Consider the following 22,682-nt stretch of genomic DNA (forward strand, 5'->3'; position numbering starts at 1 on the left):
AGTGGAGGGTGGCCTTCCTAATTATTTTAAGCGCTTAAGTGCCAAAACAACTGATCTGCTTCTGCCCCAGTGTGTTTCTTCCTCCCCTCACTGATGCAAGTAGGGTGCCAGCAGTGGCGGGTTAGGAAATGGAAACACCTGTTCTTGCCCAGCTGTGGGATGCAGGGTGGGAGAAACCAGACCAGCACAATGTTTGAGGAAGGTGTGGAGCTCATCCTGGGCATTTGGAGGTCTGTGGAGTGGTTTTTCAGGGTGAGGAAGCTGCCATTCAGGCAATGTTTTGGGGCAAACTCAGCTGGAACAAAGAGCAAGGCAAATGCAGTCTGAGCAATAGGAAAGCTGTGAGCACTGACCCCACTGACTGCACTGACCTGAGCAGCCCTGGGACACCCTTCAGCCCTTGGATCCCACGTCACTTCTATGGGACAAGCAGACTTATGCTTGCATCCCCAGGCCTATCCACCCTGAGTACACATCTGTGCGATGTGGGGTGCTGGCAAATTCTGTTTTGCAAGAACTATGCCCTTGCACTCTGTCTGTTTGCTCATTCGTCTGCATTTTTCTGCTTACAGGCTGCATGTTAGAAACTTGAAAAGAGAGGGATTGTCAATCTAACAGAATCCTGGATTTTTCAGGCATTAAGTTCCCATCAAGCTGCATTTTCTCTGTTCAAAGTTACCTGGTTCTCATTTGCTGGTTTTGTCTCCTGAAGTTAAAAATCACCTTCAGGGAAATGGAGGGGCCCACTAGGGGAGTGTTGACCTTCAGGCTTTGCCCAGTATGAATTCTTCTCACCCCAGTCATCATTTCTTTGTTTTTTTTCTAGCATAACAATACTCCTATTTCAGCTTTTTGATTAATGACAGGAATAAATAGATCAGAAAGCAGCAGAATTTGCCATAAAAAAACCCTCTTTGTTCTGCAGCCCTTCTTTTCCCTCCAGGTCCCTCAGCTCATCTCCAGAGAAAACTTCTGGCAAAAGTAGAGCTATTCTTAGTAAAAATACCCTAATTTAGAGGGAAACATTTGGATTTTTTCCTCTCTTTTTGCATATTATTGCCCCATCATGGTCGCCCAGTCAGCTTGCAGTCAGAGGAGTGCTATCTCTACCCACAAGTGCTTTTAGGACAGATGAGCTGGTTAATGTTGGAGGGCTGTTGTGGAAGAGCAGAGTATCACTGCTGGTACAAGCAGGAGCCATACATGTCTTGAAAACTGTTTTGCCAAAAAACTGTTAACAGAGAAAAATAAACAGATTTTCTAAATATATCTTGAGGAGAAGTTGTGTTCTCTGCTGGAAAGAGGGATTGACCTTCAGAAGAATAAGAGAGTTTTCAAAATACAGTGAAGATGGAAAAGTTATATGCGCTACAATTTTCAGCATGGCAAGACAGTCACTCAGTGCCGCCTCTACAAATCCAGTTCAATTCTAATGCTCAACCTCTGTTTATGTAATAAGTTCCTAAGGCTGCTAATACCAGCCTTTTACCTTATTATTGAATCCTGTAAAAATAAAATTATACCCCATAACACCATGAGAGCCCTTAACAAAAATGTGCCATTAGACAATTATATTGCAACACAGCAACTCGGTAGACTGCAGGGAAGTATTTCTCATCCAGTCTAATTGTTGTATCAATGGTATTTTCAACACCTTTGGTTACTGAGGAAGAAAGAACATGCTGATACCATATGTAAAATAGCATATTTTGAAGTTCTGATTTCAGGGCCTGACTGTGGTAAAAGTGCTTGAGTATGAGTGAAATCCTTGTAAGAACTGTACTTGAAACAAATCCACAATTGAAAAGGTTTCATGTATCATTCCTCTTCTCTCTCCCACTCTTAAATTAATTATTGTTTTATTTTAGTTATTTTAAGATGGGAAATATCTTGACAACAGAGTTTTAACATTAAAAAAATAGTGCCGATAAAAAAAAAAATCTTTTTATTCCCTTTCCCCCAGATTCTTCAGTTCTGAAGATTTATTTTTGCCTGCAGAATTATCTTAAGTGGACAATAATTGATAGTGCACATCATGATAATTAGTCTAACGAGTCTTCTAAATTCCAAGCCCCACAGCTATCTTTAAGCTCCACATTGTCTTTATTGTAACGTAAATAAAAGCTTTAGAGAAGTACTGGAAAAAAAATTTGATCGTGCGGGAGCCTCTTGTCCTCTCCTAGGGGTTTCCTCTACTCATTTTTAATGAGGCCCATATTAGTTGTCATTTGTACCTTCCCTGATGAATAGTTTGGAAGAAAAGCTTTCTCCGTGCACAGCGGAATTTGTGCCAAGTTGCTGACCTTTGCTTTTGGTGAGACCTCATTTGAGTCTTAGTCCCAAGCCCAAACATATTGTTGGATCAATCATGTTGATTTTTGGCTCAGATAGTAATGCAGGGCTAATGAGTTGTACTGTGTACACATTAACCTCAGAGCCGGCAGCGCTCACGGCAGGCTCGGAGCAGAACGCGCCGGGGCTGCAGGAAAGACATTCAGTGCTGGCATCTTAATAGAAGCAGACAATTAAAAACAGTAGAGCAGTATCACAGGTTCACTGCTTGTGGGATGTAGGATTTAATCAAAGCTGGAAAAACAAACTGCCTTCTGTTCTGTTGGGGAAAAAAAAAAGGCCTCAGTATTATAAAGGTGCTTTATGAACTGTGAAATAGAGAGGAAAGCCTGAATGTTTAAGCAGTAAGACAATGATTCTACTACCAAAAGGGAATCGGCTTTGGGGAACAGCCTTTGAATAACATTAGATTTAACCTTGTCAGAGCTTACAATCTAATGGCTATAATGGCATTGCAAGGAATTTGGGATAATTGATGTATTTTTTTTATTAGTAGATACCTTATTTAGCAATACTTTAGCAAATTTCTCCTTTATTCATAAGTAAAATTCCTAAGACCAATTGTTGAATTACCACAAACAGCCAGCATCCCTGGCTTTGAAAGAAGCTGTTTCTGATAATTTCCAAAAGCAACACGTCACTCAAAGGACAAGATTTTGACCTCATTTTACAGTTGTAAAACTAGGGAGAGACAGTATTTTGCTAATCATCCTATGGAGAGATAGACAAAAATCCCAACATGCATTATATCCTTCTACTGACTGTTTTCCTCACTTGAAGAATTAGGAAGGGAAGGAAGAATTACTCAATGACTACTAAGAAAGCAACATTTTCAATTTTAATGTAAGCTCTAAACAACTGCAGGTAAGGGACAGAGAGAATAAATTTGATTTCTGCAGATCACACATAGTTTTGTGTCCTCCTCTTTGTGCAATGAAAACTGATCAATAAGGCTGAAAGACTGTTACTGCTTCAAATATCAAATTCAGTGAAATCAAATGGAAAAACCCAAAGTACACAGAGATCCAATCTTTGGTGTTCACATTAGACTTTGGATGCAAGATAGGAAACAGCTGAAAGGGACAGGGGGAGAAGGGGGTAGGGGTATCCAAAACAGGATATGCTAGAAGAGTAAAATTCTCTCCAGGTATGATTAGCTGTCCCATCCTGCATTGTTGTGGCATTGTTGGAAGGGCGTGCTGGTTTGTACAGTGAGCCAGTTCAGTGGTCAGGGTACAAAAAGGGGGTCTGGAGCCAAAGTGTATGTCTGGGTGTATGTCTGAAGGACATATGCTTGGGGGTTTGGACCTTCTGCTCTCAGTGTAGTGACACTGCTGTTGAAGACAAATGGACTTGCCAAAGGTTTTCTCAGATGTTTCTGGATTCCCTGAGTTTCAGGTGTTCTTGCAGTATCAGTAGCCCTGCTGGAAGGAAGCACCTGGGTTTTAACCACTAACGACTATTAGCTGCAGTGAAGATTCCTGAAACTGTGTGAACACATTATTCTTGGAGATTTTTTTGTTTATACATTTCTGCTGAGCAAATGCTGCTGTGCAAACATTCATTTGTTGATCTTGTGCTGAAAATAGTTGCAGACATTAGCCAGAGTAGCTGCCGATGTGTAGCGTGGCTAAAGCTGCTTTTTTGTACTTCACGCTGGAAATGCCAGTGATGTTTATGGAAATGGCTCTAAAAGGTTCCCTTTGAGGAGAAGCCTGCTACAGGAATAGAAGCATACCTATTTGCTTGTGGAATGAAAAGCTTGTACATTATTATGAAAGAAAATAGTTTATGGTGTTGTCTCTGGCTTCTGTCACCCCGGAAAGTTGAATGCAGGGCTCTTCAGGTGGGGGAATACATTAACACTTCATGTTTAAACACACATGTATTCATTCCACATAAAAATGCTTATTATTGCTATGTTCTTTGGATCTCTGAATCACAGGGTCAAGGAAAATATTAATGTTCTCCCACATAAAATTTCAAGAGAGAGGTCTAAATCTGCTTGCCCAAAACTGCAGGCATGTGTTAACAAGGCAAAGGCAAATGGAAGAAATGGAAGAAGCTGGAGGTGTTGCAAAGAGGAGCAGAGTGGAGAGGAGTTGCACAGCTTCTATGGGATAGTGTGGGAACCTTTTATGTGATGTTTTTGTCTGGTTTTGTGGATTTTGGGAAGACTGGCTGTTGAGGATGAGCTGACTAGCTCTTGGATTCTTCCTTCACTGTTGCAAGAGTTTGAAATGAGAAAGAGAGCAGCACTGATTCTGGGGGTGCTTGTTGTGGCTAATAACATAATACTAATAATTATGTTAGTATGAGAGTGCCTAGGGTATAGCCAAAGCTGGAATGCCATGGCGTGAGATAGCAGCAGAAATAGTACTGATAGGGGCAGGCCCTGCTCCAAACCCTGACCATCTGAGCAGGCAAGAAGAGGAAGAAGGAAACATGGGACCACACATCTGGTGTGTCTCTGCTGAGATTTTTGTTCCTCTGGGACATAAGCCAAATGGCTTATGACAGTTAGAGCTGGGGAAAAGGGAAGAGTGAGACAGCACTGAAGGGATTGGAAGATGAATCTGAGCTACAAGAGCCTGGAGGAAGGTGACAGTGGAAGGAGCAGCTCATCAATGAACTGCAAAGAGCTCTGGGTGCAGACAGGTGTACAAAATGTTGAGTGGGTTGGAAGGTATTGGAATCTTCTGTACTGGCAAGAATAAGACCAGCCTTCTCTGAACCTTTCATAGGCACATAAGATTAACTCTTCACAGCTGCAAGGAGACCTCAAAGAGAGGAATTTTACTTCCTCTCTCTTATTTTCCTTCAGATTGGACAGAGTTTGCACTTATCAAACATCATGTACATCATCAGCTTCCATTAGCCCGGATACATTAAGTAAAACTTCAGTTTCTAGCCTCTTCAAATAACTTGAAACAGCTGCTTGGATATTTGCAAGTGCAAGCAGAAGGAATGGGTTGTGGTTACAGGATCACATTCAAGTGAGTGAACAATTCTGAAACACAGTGGCAAGGGGGCAACCACTAACTGATAATGGTTACACACCTGTAGCCCTGTGTGGACCTGCAAAGGGGTTCATGGTTTTGGAAACAATAGCACTACAGGCTGCTCTGCTAAAAAATGAAATACAAGAATACCAGCCTCAGAGGTAACAGAGATCTCAGACTGCTTTTCTTCTAGGGAAGCAAATAGCCACCATGTTGCCTTGTGTCAGCCCCAGAGATTATGGGTTTAGTGCCCAGGATTCAGCAGCAGCAAAGGTTATGTGCACTTGCAGATAACAACAAATGAAGTTTGCTCCAGATCTTTCTCTTCCCCTTCTGTCACTCTGCAGCTCAGCCTCAGCATTCCCCCTCACTGACTGCCCCTTCCTCTGATGCTGGCTGGGCTATCCATGACTGCTCTCTGAGGATGTACTTTTGAATAAATGGTGCTTTTAAAGGGGTACTACTTATATGCATGAAAATGTTGTAATAGCTGGCCTGATTTCCATCTGGCATAATTTAGGAGTAAATCCATTGACGTCAATAGAACTGCAAAGACATAAATATAATTGAAGTCAGACCCTATATTTTTAAGGTTAAGCCTAAAAAATGCTCTCCCTCTCCCCCCTCAAATCTTTTCTCTTTCAAGCTCTGTCACAAATGTAAATGTCTTAATTGGGATTTTGTCTATTTCTGCCCAGTTTAATCAAGGATCTGTCAGTAAAGAATTTTAGGAGATGCAGAAGTGAAGCTCTCCTGACCCCCTACCTATCTTTAGAAAATCTCACTGGCAGCAGCAGTTCTTTTCTGCCTTGGTCAGTTGTGTCAAGCTGTGTGTCTGTAGCTATGTTTAGTTCAGAGCACAAACATGAGGCAGAAATGGAAGCTTTTTGGCAAGCAAAAAATGTGATTTTCAGCCCATTCACACAGAATGGTGTTAATTAATAGATTGTTTTCTGACAAATAGTTAATTGTGCCTGACTGTTTTCCATGTGCTAAGGAAATAAAAAAGCCAATGAGGACATGGTATTTAAAAATCCAGAAATTTGGTGTGAAACTGCTGATATGATAGCCAGTGCAATCCCATTTGCTATACTTCTAAAATGGGTTATGTGAATATTAGCATATAACCATGTAATGAAATACATAGTTCCCAATTTTCTTTTTGCAGTGTTACTCAACTGAATTACTCAAGATTTTTTATACCAATATATAAAAGATGTTTAGGCCAGTACAAACTACAAAAGAGATTTCAATAAATAGACAAATATTTATCTCTATTGTGGGAATAAAAGCAAGTTAAATAGTTTGTAAAACTTCCTAGTGAAATTTTCCTTCAGGGCAAGTGTATTTCTAACACCAAGGGTGGAATAAAGTGTAGTCACTTGGTAATATTCACACGTGTTTGTCTTCTTGGAGTTTCCACTTTCTTGTAGGTGCAGAAGTTATAGCAGCTCTGTGATGTTCAAGTTATCCTCAGCCAGCTTGTACTGTAAATGGCTGGCACTTGTTGGCTGGGGTGATTTATTAGCCCACAGCAGGAGAGAAACTTCCATTGATCAAATCAGTTGGTTTGTGAGAACATATGTCTGTTGTGCCAAAAATAATTTCTCTTTGGATATGTGATATGTTTGTTAAGGGATCTGAAAGTCTAATGCTCTTACCAGCATTAGATTTTATTAAATCATGTATTTATAAATCATGTATTCCAGGGATATTTCTTAAATCTGAAATCTTAGTTTCTCATCCTGGCCGTACAGGTAGATAACCTGTAGCATGCAATTTGGTTATACTGACTTTGGAGATTAACTTTATTTCTCCCAAGTTTTTCTTCTAGAAGGATGTTCAATTCTCAGTAGAATTTCCTGTGAGTAGTTAAATGCTGTAATTATTTTAAAAATACGAAACACTGAGAATTAGAACAGATAGAGAGTATTAGCTTTCCAAATTACATAGCTTACAGCATGTAATTTGCTGATACTTGTAGGATTTGGGTCTGTAGATTGATGGCCCTAATTGTGTATTTTTTAGTAATCTAGATGAAATAACATGGCACAGCACTAAATCCATTTGTCCTGTGAGGCTAATTTAAAGCTCAGCATAGGTAACTGCCAAGCAGAATATTCTTTATTTGTCATCCTTGTGTAGCTCTGTTGAATATTCATAGTTTCTATTAACACATGGCCTTCAATATTTGCTATTTCTTTTTGTTTTAGATAGTAGATTTAATTAAAAGAGTTGTTGCTGTAAACCTCTGGGCTGTGATCTTGCTTGGTCTTCTAATATAAATGGTATCAGATCTGGGAAAGTAATGCCTTTTGAGAAGTGCCAGCTCACATCCTGACTATAGGTGCCAACCTCATAGCTTGAATACTTTTTACTTTATGGGTATTTCTTCTACTGCATCTTCTGAAATATATAGGGTTTATGAAAGCTGAGCTTTCATTTTTATTGTATGTTCCTGGCCACAGAGAAAAGCTTGAAACTATGGAATGTCAGCAGAGCAAAAAGGCTTGTTGTATCAGCAAGAATTAAAAATGTATTTTAAATACCAGCCAAACCTCAGACTGATTTTCGAGCCCCAGTTGACATCCCCAAGGGAACTTTGGCTAGCTAGAGCTGGTAACAGTGGTTTCCTATTAAAGCTGCCTTGCTGGTTATTTTTGCTTCATTAGGGATGTGTGTGTTTCTTCATCTGCCACACAGTTAGTGGTGACAGCTGTCCAGCAAATCACAGACCAGTGACAAACTGCAGTTATCCTCTAGCTCTGAACTTCCTCTCCTGCATTCTCCCACTTACCTGTTTCCCCGGGTTACAGTAATGACCATCTTAAAACTTCTTTTAGCTAAAAAAGCAAATTCAAGTTTTGTATTAGTCTCCCAAGCATGTAATGATACCCGAACTCACAGTAACCCCAGGACCACAGTGGCATGTGCTCCAGTATGGGCAACAATTTCCTAATGGTGAAACTGGCCTAGGACAACCATACAGTAGGTGGGGATTTCTGTCAGGGAAGGTTTTAAAGAACAGGCTGGACAAATCTTGAGAACAAAGTCTGTCATCCCCTGAGCAGTGTTCATCTTTCAAGTCACCTAGAGGTTCTTGGAGTGACACAGCTGGTGAGAGAGCCAGCTCTGGAAGGCACCCGACTGGACCTGTTGTTTAGGAACAGGACCGGTGTGATGTGATGGCTGGAGGTTGTCTTGGGCCTGGCAATCACAAAATGTGTTTTCAAATTTTGGAGAAGTAAGGAGGGGGGTCAACAAAACCAATAGCATGGGCTTTTGGAGGGCAGACTTTGACCTGTTTGGGAGACTGGTTCAGAGGGTCCCTTGGGAAACAGTGCTGAAGGGCAGAGGTGTCCAGGAAGACTGGACAGTGTTCAGGAAGGAAATCTTAAAGGTGAGGGAGCTGACCTTCTGTGTGCTGAAAGATGAGCTGGTGGGGATGAAGATGATCCTGGCTGAACGGGGAGCTTTGATTGGAACTCTCAGGATAAAAAGGAGAGTTTATGACCTTTGGAAGAAGGGACAGGGAACTCAGGAGGACTACAAGGATGTTACGAAATTATGCAGGGAGAAAATTACAAGGATGAAAGCCCATGTAGAACTTAATCTGGGTACTGTGGTAAAAGACAATAAAAAATGTTCCTATAAATACATCAGCAAAAAAAAGGAAGACTAAGGAGAATCTCCAGCCTTATTGGATATGGGGGAACACATAGTAACAAAGAGTAAGAAAACAGCTGAGGTACTTAAAGTCTTGTCTCAGTCTTTAATGGTAAGACCAGTAGTTCTTCAGGTACCAAGCCCCCTGAACTGGGTTAATGGTTGGAATCGATGATCTTAGAGCTCTTTTCCAACTAAAACCACTCTATGTTTCTATGGTTCTATAATTCTATCCTCGGCCCTCTCTCTATGAATCTACGCATTCATATTTCTGAACCAGTGGTTGGCTTAAGCCTTCTTGGAAGGCAGAAAAATAATATTCTCAATTTTTCAGTGGGGAAAGCAGTACTTTTGGTTAGATAGCATTTCTCTTCTCTACAGATTCCTTAGGAAACTAACAAATACCAAATCAAACAGAACTCTCCAAAAGGGCAAAGATTTTAAATTCGGTTTTGTCTTGATTAAGTAGTGAAAGAAAGTGAATTGGATATTAAATGGAATAGCTGTTCATTTCTTACCTTTACTGGAACCCTGGGATCCACTCGTGCCAAGATCCACCTGAAGACGTACTGGATGTTCTCCCAGCTCTCCATACTGTCTGCCAGGGTGTAGCAAACTGAATACCTCTTTGGTGAACAGGGGTCTCTTGAAGCTCAGCTGGGTTTTCAAGGGAAAAAAAATCATCCTGCCCAAAAGAAAATACTGAATATGATAAATGAAGATGAAAAGTGCATGTTTAAATTTCTACCCCTCTCCCCCAAAAAAACAGGTATGTTGCTTGAGTATTTTAGATAGCTTGTGGAGATCTGTCATTGTGCTGATGGAGGTACAGACTTTGTAACCATTTTAAAAAAAGGTTTCAAATAATCGAATGGCTTTGAAACTGACAACTAGGTAAATAAATAAATCAGAAAAAAAGACAAGCATAAGATTTCTTTTTTGTGATAAATCTTAATAAGTAGATTTGGATTCCAAATTATGACTAATTTTCACCAAATTTTTCAGGCATCTGTGGCTGTTCCACATTCTTTAAAAATTAAGTGAAATTATTAAGAATTCTAATTGAATTTTTGCTTTTTCAATAAGAATGTCCAAATATTTCTCAGCACGTGCAAAATTTCAGTTGATGAAGCATAGCATACAGATATTAACGGTTTTTTGAAGGTAACACATTTTTGTGCCAGGCATGTAGGGAATTCCCTCATTTGCTCGAGGTCATTAGTTGCATTGCAGTCTGTCAGTATTACTGAATATTGATCAATGACACACAGACTGAAATGACACAGTATTCTGGATCATCCTTCAGGCAACATAATAATGAGAACGAAACATCTTGTTCTCTCTGTATTGCTCCCCTACTATTTTTTCTTCCAGCATTTGTGATTTATTATGACCCTTGAGTGAAGTAGTCAAGTCTGTCAGTCTTCAAAAGGTACCAGTCATGATGGACCATTATTTCTGAGACTGAATATTAGGGAAGACAATGTGATAGACAAAGGCACAGAACATCTCCTGGGACAGATTTCAGTCACTATAGTTTTAATGTAGACATCAATAATTACCTGTCCTTCACCAAATAGATGCCATAATAATTTCAAATTGCATTTTTCATGTTTCAGCCATCATTAAAAACTACAAGCTGCTTTCAAATCAAAAGTCCACCTCCAGCATTCACATTTGATTGGATGATTTTGAAAAGTGTTCTTGAGCTGCTATTTAGAAATCCACACACTTTTACTGGATTGAAAGATGACACTCTTGTATCTTTTGAGGCAATGCGTGTTATTACTCATTTATCCTAATGTGGAACCCATTTGATCAGCACCAGTCAGATTCAACTGTAAATTATAGACTCTTCAGGGACAGTTGAGTTGAAACTATGGTGTCTGCACATGGATTCTGCTCTTGTACAATTACCATTATGCCCCACTGATGATGATGAACTCCCTCAAAAAGTGCTTCACCTTGGCTTGAACAGAAAACTCTGCTCACAGCACAACTCCAGCACACAGTAACCTGCAGGGCATAGCAGGGAGCAGTGGCTGTTCAGTGGCATACCTGTTTTCCTCATCACTGTTCTTGGGCAGTTGCACAGGAGATGTGGTAGAGCTTCCAAAGCCTCCAACACAAACTAGAATCCCTTTCCTTCTGTGGCTGACCCTGATGTGCAAAATAGCTCCATGGACTGAAGCAGAAGATACACAATCATGCTGTGCTTCTTCTGCATTTTTCCCAGGACAAGCCTGGCTTACTGGAGAAAGAGGACTGCTCCATTTTAAAGGGAAGTACGGGTTTTCCCCCCACCACTAGGTTTTTAGTGCTTTGGGGTCCAGTGGTTATTTTGGAGACAACACAGCTCCTCACCTCTCCCAAAACTAAGCTGCATCTTAGAAGTACAGTTTCTCCCAAATTTTAATTTTGTGATTTTTATTTCAATATTTATTCAACTTCAGGCAGCTGCTGTCACCAGCTTTTTGGTGATATGTTCATGACGCATGTTTCAGAAAGCAAGTTTACAGCCACTCTCATGTGCAGTCTGAAGAGCCCAGACAATGCACAAATAAGTTATGCATGAACACACAACAGATTCAAAGGTGTCTGCTAATAGCATCTTCACTTCTATCCTGACTGTCCATGCTCAGCAGTGCCTGTAACTGAGGCTGTCAGTGTATTCCTGCTCGGGGTAATGCAAGAGTTGGATCAGTGTGGTCCCTGCTGTGGTTCCCACCTGACCTCCGTGGCTCTGGTTGCTTGCGCAGCACTGGTACCTTGGCCAATTGTGTGCATCACTTGCTCAGTGCTCACTGCTTACAGGAGGCAATATTGTGCCCTTTGGGGGATTTTTGTGTGTGCATTGACTTTAATCCAGATCTGATAATGGCACAAGCCACCTCTGAGCTGTCACTGAGGTCAAAGAAAGAGAAAAACAAGACCGGACAGATTTTCATTAGCTTTTTTTTTTAAACCCTAAACAATGTGCACATTATTTTCTGTTTAAAACTACAGAGTTTAGCAGCAAAACACATCTCATCTGTGTGTAGTATGGGAGGTGTTGATATCCCCTGCCTACGGCTGTCACTTACACCCTCTCCTGCATTGCAAATTGCCTCCCATCAAATGAGCTCACAGAAATATCAGCGTTGTTGCATATGCTGGGGTTTGCAGGATGTATTTCTGTATCCCTGCTGTTCATCTTGCAAAAACCCTTTTCAGTCCCAGCTGTTATTTTCAGGAACTGACAAGTGGGTTTCTGTAAGTTAATCAAATTTATTCTAAACATGGATGTAAGCCTTCATCAAAAGACAATGAAGAGGCAAGAAATATGTAGCAGAACATATCCCAGCCTGTGTCAAATCTCAGCACAGAGAAGAGGTAAAATAGCAAGAAAATTCTTTCTTGGTTGTTCCTCCTGTGCTCAGTGTAAGAGGATAGTGTAGGTCTGGGATTTGGGAGGAGGTGTTGGAAAAGGGGGTTAAACCACTTACTGTAAACATAAATTTGCTGCCTACACAGTGGTCTTGGAAAAGACACATTTTGGATACTTGCTGCAGTGGAGTCTGCTGGCAGTTTATAATTTGTTTACTAAACAGGGAATGTAATTGAAATGTCCCCTTTGGGGTAACAAAAATATAAAAGCTTTTCAAAGTAGACCAATGCCTCTAATTTAATTATCTGTGAGCCTCACAGATTAAAAGTATTTTTTCATCCATTCCTGGCAGCCTGAAGTAGATGAATAACTGAAATTCAAAGAACAACCTTTTGAAAAGGAGACCTGGCAGATGAAAGAGCAAAGGTCCAAACAGTTTGTAGAAGGATTTATCTCCACTGAGATGCCCACTGTCTTTATGGCAACTAATTATATGTGAAAACTCTTAAAGGTTTGGAAGCTGTGATACCCATTGGGGGAGACAGGGGTCCCCATCACTTCAGGCACAACAAGCTGGCTTTGAAACACGGCTGTGTACCAGGGGAGTTACTCCTTAAGGGTACATTGTGAGCAGTGGCCAGAAAAGCAGCAGGAGCAGAGTGGCCATACGGGTAGTGTTGAGCTTGTGTCATTGCTTGCAGTCAGTCCTTCACACCGCAGATCTGGTCCCAAAGCAAAGCCTGGAGCAACACTGCAAAGGCATTGGGGGGCAGCCGGAGCTCGGGCCCTCCTCGGTGCCGTGGGGTCTGGCGTGTCCCAGCCCCGCGTGTGCCGCCTGTGTCCTGCACTGAAGCGTGTTTGCCCTTGTGTCAGCCAAAGGCTGATGGCCAAGTCTCCGTGTAGCTGCTGGAATACAGCAGCTGTTCTTGCACACGTTTTGTCTGCCCCCACATCCCCGTCTGTTCCCGCTGTGTCTGTCATAGGAGCTGCCCCAGCAGAGACTGTGGTGTCCATGTGGAAACACGGTACACTTGACCTGACTTTGCAGGGGATGTCTGTGTCTGTACAAGTCATAAGCACAGGTCTCCTCTGGTGTCATCCCAAGCCCAGCCATCATGTTGTTATACGCAAAAAAATTAGATTTCACCCCTGCAGCACATTAAATATTTTTTTAATTTGGAAAGGTAAACCGAAGAAGTGCATATGGGAAAAAGTGGCATTTCCACTTAAGGGGGTGAGTAAATGAGGAGAAAAGAGGTTTGGAGTAGCAAAAAGGATTCTTCACTCCACTTGGTTTTTTTTCTTAGAAAGTATTCTCCCTTTTCAAGTTTTTGCTTTAAGACTTTGATCTAGAGACACAGTGTGTCTAGGAAAGAAAAAAATCAAGTTTGCTTCTGGTATAAAGATTTACAGCTTAATTGAAGTGGAATTTCACCTGGGAATATAAGCAGTGACCCCAGTGACACATAGAGAGGGAACACTGGTACCTGTTGCTTGGAGGTACTTGAGCAGTGCCCAGAACACCAGCAAAATATTTACTGATTCATTTTGTTGTGGAGTACTGATTTTTCTTTTCTGTAGTTCATCTAGATTTGATCTAACAATTTTGACTTTGAAAAAAGGTTGAGTTTGAAAAGTTTTTTAGAGTGGTGATTTTATTTGTCTGCAACAGAGATCAATGCACTTTGAATTGTACATGTGCAAGTGGGAACTGGAGCAAAGAAACTGTAGTGCAAGTGCCAGAATTCTGCAAAATTCTGGCTAAGAATCTGGCCCTAATTATTATCTAAAACAGTGCCTCTAACATGTATCTCAAATGATATTTAAATTTTCTCTTACATAGGCATTTCATGTTATCTTTATGGTATGTCAGATATTAAAGCCTTTAAAACTTGAACAAATCCTTCACTTAGCTGCCCATAAGCAGCATGTTTTTTGCTTTTGTTTTGCAATTTGCTATTATACCCATGCTTGGTATGACATTGCTTGATCTGGATTAATTCCCCATGCTGTTTTGTGAAGAATGTGCCCTGTAGGCTAATGGTATATTTGCAGCCTCTCTTCTTCCTTTGTAAAATTTGCTATTACTATTTACAAGACAGCATGTTGTCTTTGACACCTTCCAGAAGTGCCAACTGCCTGTTGAACAGCATGGCATCAGCTGTTACAGCCTGACCCAAACGGTACAAAATAAGGGAACAGTGATACGATTCAAGGTTTTTAAGGAAAGGCTGTATCTTTTAGATCAGCTGTTAGAGTTGGGAAAAAACAGACAGGCTTTCAGGCCCACAAATCCTTCTTCAGGTCTGAGATAGCAGCAGTGTTGCTTCCAGCAGCATTCCTCATCAGTGAGGCAGCTATGGTCCCAGTAAGGTTTAAAAAATGTGCTTCTAAGTGTGTGTATTGCATGGCCCTTCTCACTGGGGAGGGCTGCACAGCAGAACACAGGCAAACATTGTTCCTCTCCTCGCCTCTTCCCAGTACACACCCGACAAACAAGGGATCTATCCGACAAGGAGAGGTAGTGTAAAGTCACTTATTCTTGAGAAAAATCTTAAATACCTTATGACCAAGCCACATCACCCTGCTGTTGGGAAGGACTGGGGCAAAGCTGTGGGCTTCACAGTGCAGGTCGTTAACTTCAGGGTTCATGCTGGAATTCTGTCTCCTAATGTTTACAGATGTCCAGCAAAGAGTAGTGGTACTAGCCACCAAAATTAGTTTTATTCTCTTTCTTGTGATTGCTTTACAGGGAACAGTGTTTCCTGAAGTTTCTGGAGTCACTCTTGACTGACCAGCCACGTAATAGCAAAACATGTGATTGAAAATGCTACACAGGCAGGATGGTTCTGCAGAAAAGCTGTGAATAGTTCCCATAGTCTTTGGATTGCTTGTGGTCACAGAGGTTTCATATTTATCTTCCTTTTTCTTTCCTGGAAAACTTTGAGAGTATGTACTAAAACCTTTCTAGTTAAAGAACACAGGCAGGTGCTCCAAAATTAAATGTTAACATTAACTGTAACATTTACTTAACATGAACATTAACTGTGACACTCATTTCTATGTTCCCACGCTAGGAACTGGAGTGTTAACTGTAGTTAATAAATGTGGTATTAAGAAGCTGAGGATGCTTTTTGCTCACGTGAATATTTTCATGGTACATGGACTGTGAGAACTCTGGATTTTGCATTCTTTTGTGAGTGCAGTAACAGGTGTGTTAATTATGTGGCTTCTCTATTCGGCCCTATTTGAAAATGAAAGATTGTGTTTCAAGAAACTGTCACCACAAGAAAATTGTAAATAAGTATTAATGCTTCTGAAGAAATTGAAAGGATGAACTGTTTATGACTTCAAGAGAAATGAACAACCAGTGAACAAGTAATGCTGTAAACAGGAATATGATTATTGGAAAAGCTTAATTCAGAGGGAGAAATACATCTTAAAAATTGCACAACCCAAAAATCTTAGTTTAAGATCTGCTTTGGGCATTGGTGTTCTGATGTAAAGGTATGTTACATCAGTCCTGAAAGCCCTTGAAAGTTTAGAAATTTGCAGGAGCCTGGCTTTGTATAAAACAACTGTTTCAAATGTGGTTCTGAATTATCATACCTGGGTGTGCCACTCCCAGCCTGGCCAAACTTTGATCCCTTTTATATTTCTCCACCCAACGATGTGCCCATGGCAAGTAGGCTGGGGTCAACCATAGAACAGCCTTGATAGCTGCTTCTTTGTCCCCGAAGAGGTTTTAGTGGAGGAATCATGTAGATGACCAGATTCTCTGGTGAATTTCAGAATTTGTTTCATTCCTTTCAGTATCCAGCCAAGATGTTTGTGTTTGAAAGCATGGCTGTGAGTGTTACTATGGACCAGTGTTTCTTTTTCTTTATGTGCACCAAAAGGAAAATTATTAGTTTGTCAGTGAAAGGGCTTCATTCTTGCTTAAAACAAAGGTTCTTTCATATTCCCAGCTATTCTAAGACACTTCTATGCTGCCGGAGTAGAATATGTAAAAACCAGGATCCGTACTTGGTCCCCATAACAGTAAATGTGTTGCCATGTGGACATCACACATCTAACCTGCAAAGTATAATTCCACATCTGGATTCTACAACCAGTAAAGGGCTCTGATGCCCCAGTCTTTAGACATCTTTGACAGACAGGTTTGAAATGTGAAGGCAGATCCATCACCAAGTCAATGTTTGAGATCAACCCCACATTTAGGTTGGATCTCTTTATAAACTGGCACTTGTAAAACTGAAGGAATGCTATGAAGGAAGGAGAAGCAAAAAAAAAGTGAATTGCTGAGGGAAAAAGCGTCTGCTCCCAAACCACTAGTTTTTGCTACCTGACACTCTTCCTTAATAGTGATGATGTTGCAGCTTTTTTTACTCATGCAAACAGAAACAGCAGCAGCAGTGTCCAGCACTCAGGTTAATGTGCCAGCTACACATGAATGGTGCACATTATAAATATACATTTAAGGTCTTTCCATGCATACCATAGCTAAGTAACAGCCAGCTCCACCTCAGTGTTCTTCCAATACTGCATTTATGGAGTAGCCTGTAGTAAGGGAAGGCTGGAAATGGCAGTGCTAATGGGAGCAGCAGATGACTTTGCATGTTATTCCATTTCTGCTGCATCTGATTATAAATTCAGGTGGGAGATGTCAAAAAGCCAAAGAAGTAATACTCTCTTGCGTTCATCTTCTCACCCAACTTGATATGTTGTCTTATCTGGCTTTGCATGCTGGTAGTTTTGTCTCTTGTTGTTTCTATGAGACTTTGCTCTTTTCCAGGTGCCAGGAGACAACGAGAAGCACTGGAAGCCAGTGTTAGTGGTTTTGACAGAGAAAGACCTCTTAATATATGAGAGCATGCCACGGATGAAGGAAGCCTGGTTCAGCCCTGTGCATACCTACCCCCTGCTTGCCACCAGGTACCTGTGCTTTTTTATCATGACAGCTGTCAGGAGCAGTGGGAACAGCTGAGTCATCCAGGAATGTGTACGGCTGGTGCACGGTTTTAGCCACACTTGAAATGTTGTGGTTGGAGAAGCGGGTTCTTCTTCAGTGGGCCGATGTGCTGAGCTTAACTCCTGTCTTCTCCTCCATTTCAAGTTCTGGCTGAGGCTGATGGCCAGAAACTCACTGGGATTTTGGATGTGGCCACTTGGCCTGGATACAGAGGCAGGAGTGCTGAAAAAGCCATGATCTCTATCTCTTGAGATTCCTATCTCAGTGTGCAACCTGTGAGCTTGGCAGAAACACTGTGACTTCCAGCTGCTCCTTCAGGCCGAAAAAAAGTGAACTTGTTGCCCCAAGTTGAACATGCTGGTGTGGCAGTTCTGCACCACCAGTTTGGGGCTTTTGGAGAGTTCCACATGTGATGGAGACACTTTCAGCACAGCTTCTGTTCCTGCTCTAGCAAATGAATTCCTGGCTTTTTTTAGCTTAAAATGGTAAGCTTGGAAGACTCATTCTTGAATCTAGGTTGGAAATAACCATTGGCATTATTTTGAAGGTATCCATCAACACTAATTCAGAGAGAGCTTTCCCATGGTTGCCTTTATTAAGTGGAAACTGTTTGTGCTTCTCGATGTGAATCTTAATCATGTTTCTCTGCCAGTATGGTCAAAGGGATTGAGAAAGAGCTGTTGTTCCTTGTTTCAGCCTTGCTACAGAACTCTATTATACCATTTTCAATGAGTTCTCATTCAGAAGGGCTGGTTGCCCCTGGCCAGAAGCAGTGGGTCTTTTACTGCACTCTCATTAGTTGATTTTTGTTCTCTGTCTCTCCCCAAATGAACTGAGGCTTTGCTGCTAAGTCATTATGTTAAAAAAATAAAGTTGAACTCACTGATTTACATTGATGGTTGTTTGTCCCAGTCTACCTACCCATGACAAAGCTTTCAGACTTCCTGGGAAGCCAGCTACTGACTTCCCCTTTGTTGCTGTAACATGCTGTGAGAGACACCAGCTTTGCAGCGTGCTTGCATGGTGTAGTGCTGGATGTTGACAATTCCAGGTGGTAAGTCCCAGTGAAAGCTGGGTAAAGTATTGCAGCTGGAGCCTGTGTCCAGGTGTGTCACTAAGCCTTAGAGTTTGAGAAGAAAGAGCGCCCCAGCAGAAGGTGATGCATTTTCTCCCCTTTTTTTCGGGGTTTCATTTTCATGTGGGCCCAAATCCTCCTTAAAGTGACTGGAGATCTTGCAGTGCACCCTGCCTCTTCCTGGCCACACATCGTCATGTGTAAAGATAACTCCTTGGTGAGTATCATTAGCCCCCATCATCAGTGAGACCAATCAAACAATCTAAGTCCACATCTTGGGGCCTGTTACTTAATTATTTTGTCTCAAGCGGTCACATTTGATTGCAGATGGGCTTGCCTTGGGTGGGGATGGTCATCTCCATGTCTGATGGGACACCTGCCTGAGGGGAAAAACATTGGTCTTAGTGCTGGAAGGGAATGAGAAGCTGTGCAGCACGTGTCAGGCTGCTGAAGGGTCTTTACACACTGGGAAGAAAGTAAGGCAGGATGGTCTGTAAGAAAGCCAGGGCACAGTTCAGAAAGGACAGGTGCAAAGTTCAGTGCTGGGGAGTAATCACCTCTGCTGTTTTGGCATGGAATATGAGCAACAAAGTAGTTGCTCTGCCAGGAAGCACCTGAGCACTGTGATAAAATTGCTTGACTCTAACGTGTTATGTTTTTGAGAGGGGAAAATAAAGACAATCAGCTTGGGTTATACAAGAGGTGTTGCATTTTGGGCAGATGTAGTAATCATACCTAACTACAGAGAATGAGTAAGGCCTCAGGTGATACTCCATGTTTATGAGAGGCAATGCACTTCCAAAAAGATGCCAGTTAACTGTGGAAGGTCTAGAAGAAAGCAATGCAAATATATAACATAGATACACCATCAGTAGGTGAACACTTAAGAAACCCTAGTAGTTTAATCTAGAGAAGTCCATGGAACACATGTCAGTATTTTCAGGTATGAAGATAAGACACAATGAGGACAGAGGAGTATATTTTCTAGATCTTTCCTGAACACAACAGCACATAGTTGACTGCACTTGTGCCAGGGAATTGGTGAGGTACTGGATTAGGTTCTCTGGGAAAGGTGTGCAGTCCTGGGGACTTTGAAGGATGGGTGACACACAGCACAGTTAGCCCTGCTCTGTGAAGGAGGATGTGCTGGGTGACCTCCTGACAGCCCTGTTTCTGTGATTTCTTACTAATATCACTGAATTTAACACCCAGATAAAAAGACAGCAACTATACAGAACTTGTCATTCAGAATGGAGTCACAATGTGATAAATACACATATATGCATGAATATCCAAGGTGAGCAGATTACATAAATGGACAGATTCCCTAAATCATTACACCTCCTGTTTTGGATGATTTTGATTAAAACCCTGCAGGGTCCTGCTTTTATGATCTGTCACACTGAGTACAGTTATAACAAAAAAATACAGTGGGTTTGCTGGTGGTATTGACTGCTGTGTTCATTCGCGGTCAGTGATTTGTGATGAGTTTTTTAATCCCCTCTGTGCATTGATCAGTGCAATTTAGAACTTTTCACCTGGAAAGTTTGCAGAGCATATGTTGTAATCTTAGCTGCTCCCATCTTTCAGATTTCTATGAGTCCTTGGGAAAACATTTTTGCTTAGCTAATGCATATTTGAAAAGCTGCTGAAACTGGAAAACTTTAGTGCCAGATACTGTACAGAGTCATGCTTAATCTACCCAAGACATAATGAGCAGAGAAAATTGGAAAGTGGTAGAAGGATTACAATTTTCTCACAGTCCTTTAACAGCAAAATTTCAACATGCCCTTCTTGTTTGTTGGTAAGTTTGCCTACAACCTATGGATGCCATTAAGACCTAAAAATATTTTCCCATCAGTCTTTTCCAGCTTTGTGTGGAATATAAATAATAGCTCAAATAAAACTGAGATCAGATTTAAGTTGTTCCTTTAAATCTCTGCACGGGGAGGCACGGGAGCTGGCACACAGCCCTGACTCCAAGGACCTTTTTGTCATTATCTCTGTTTCAGTGTTTCCTTATGCCTGAATAACAGTGCCTCCCTCTAGCATGGGAATGGGGCTTAAGTAATTACATCTTATATGTTTGCAATCAAATTCCATTATCTACCATAGCCAGATATGAAAGGAAAGGAAAAAAAAAAAAGCAGCCCATGTTGGGCTCTGATTAAAGATCAGGTAAGGAGCTTTTGTATACAGCCGAGATCTGTAACCAGAAAGTATTAAAGCAGTTTGATAGCTAATGACATGAAAAGATGGGGAAGGAGTTAGGGCACTGATGAGTCATCTGGTCGAGTGGGCAGAGGGACAGGCAGAGAGAACTGGGTGCCCTGAGAGCCGTGAGGTGTATGAGGTGCTGTGCAAGTTCTCTGCTTGTCTTCCCAAGGCAGGGAGGGGGATTGTGGTTCCCTCCATGCAGATGAATTGTGAGCATGTGCATAGGTTTCCAAGGAGTACAGCCATTCCAGGGCAGGTTTCAAATGCTAAGTCAGGGTGACATAGGAAAGGTCAGATGGCAGTGGTGTTCTAACCAGCAGAGCTGCACGAGTGTTGATGCATTTGTAGCGTGGTCTCTTCTGAGATAAATCTCAAGTGAGCAGCTGAAGGCTTCCTTTGAATGTCAGTGCTGGTCTCACTGTCCTTTCTGAAGAGGCCATTAGATCTGGCTGTTGCAGTAAATTGTTGAAACTCTTCCCATAGTATTAGGATGAGCAGCAGGTCCCAGTGCATCCCACCCTGCACCGGCACTTCATGTTGGACCATATCCATCTTGCTATCACACGTTTGCAAAGAATAGTTATAAAGGTCTCCGAAATATAGAGAGACAAGGGAGAAATGAGAGAAGATTAAAAGTGTCTCCCTGGCTGCCGGGAGCGTGCCAAGGGTTGCGTTTTTCAGCCGTGCCGGGACACCCGGCCGTGCCCAGCCTTCTCCTGCCCTCTCGCGGCTCTGCTGTGCCGGGCGGAGCCTGCGGCGCTCGGGGCTCAGTTCTCGGGCTCCGGTGCTCAGAGATTCCCCCAGAAACCTCCACGGAGCAGAGAAACCTTCAAAGGCTGCGGGTGAATATTACCAGAGCAGGGCCTGGGGTGCTTCTTTGGCTCTGGGGTGCAGCACACACCACACACACAACCTCCCCTGCAGTCAGGGTGATGGGAGGCAGGAGCGAGGGAAGCCTTCTGTGAGGTTTCTCAGGCTATTTTTTGCCTTTTAAGGTATCTTTGTGGCCTTTTGAATAAAATATCTTCTATGTAAATGAAATGGCTCACATGAATACAACTCTATTAAAGCTTGGGAATCCTTTGACCTGTACCCAAATACATCAGTACTGACAGCTGGTACATAAATACTATCAAATGTCCTCCTGCATGTTTGTCTAGTTCATGTTTAAGTGCATGACTTTCCAAAGCATGATCTGGAGTTGCTTGATGGAAAACCATTTTTAAATAGTGAGACTGGATTTTTAATAATGAGGAGATAATAAGAAAAGGCAGGCAAGAATCAGTGTTCATGTTGGATGTGTTCACATACTTTAATTTGTAAAGTACATCTTCATTCTATCCATATGCTGAAAAACCTACAATAGAGTACTATGGATACAGCATGAAGGTGTGGGGGAGTGGGTAGTGGTGCTGTGTGTTTTGGAAGGAAATCAAACATTGGAACCATCTGTTTGTTATGTATTTGGTAACATAAATAATAGAAAATTATTTTTAGTACAGCTGATGAGCACTGCATAAAGGAGATGACCCAGGAAAAAGGTGAAATAGTTTTATTTCTAATGACAAACTTGTGATTTTCCAGGCTGCTTTTCCACAGCCCAGTAGCAGAAGGCAGCATGAGAGCAGTGGCCATGCCTGTGCCTGGGTGACCGGCCAGGGACAGACAGCAGCACATGTCACTGGAGATTTCAGTTCCCTGATTCCTGCCTTAAGTATCAAGATGTGGCTTCCCCTCAGAGTTTGTACCCTCTCACACCGAATGAAAGGGAATTAAAATTTTTGGTTTGTTTGTTTGCCACTCAGACCCCAGCTAGAAAATCTGCCCATAGTGCAGATAGGAGGCCCTGAGTATCAAAGCTGAGTGGGGCATTAACTCAGCCTTTCTAGAGGGAAAAAAGCCCTTCTTGTCCTGCCCAGACACAGGGCAGGGCATGTCTGACCAGGATACTCTGTGTCTCACTTCCCAGGAGCTCTTGGGACCATAAAATCAAGTTGGATGCTCAAAATCCAAAGAAAGTTTCCATGAACT

At 41.8% G+C, this 22,682-nt stretch overlaps 1 protein-coding gene across 1 annotated transcript in view; it reads left to right on the forward strand.

Annotated features, from left to right (window-relative positions):
* Positions 1-22,682, forward strand: part of SNTB1 (syntrophin beta 1) — a 76,316-nt gene that overhangs the window by 44,436 nt on the left and 9,198 nt on the right. Inside the window, exon 6 of the mRNA XM_017746048.1 lies at positions 17,183-17,322. Coding sequence (XP_017601537.1) covers positions 17,183-17,322 — 140 coding nt within the window. The remainder of the gene's footprint in view (positions 1-17,182; positions 17,323-22,682) is intronic.

This window comes from Corvus brachyrhynchos, unplaced genomic scaffold, assembly GCF_000691975.1.
Source record: "Corvus brachyrhynchos isolate BGI_N302 unplaced genomic scaffold, ASM69197v1 scaffold28, whole genome shotgun sequence".
NCBI lineage: Eukaryota > Metazoa > Chordata > Aves > Passeriformes > Corvidae > Corvus > Corvus brachyrhynchos.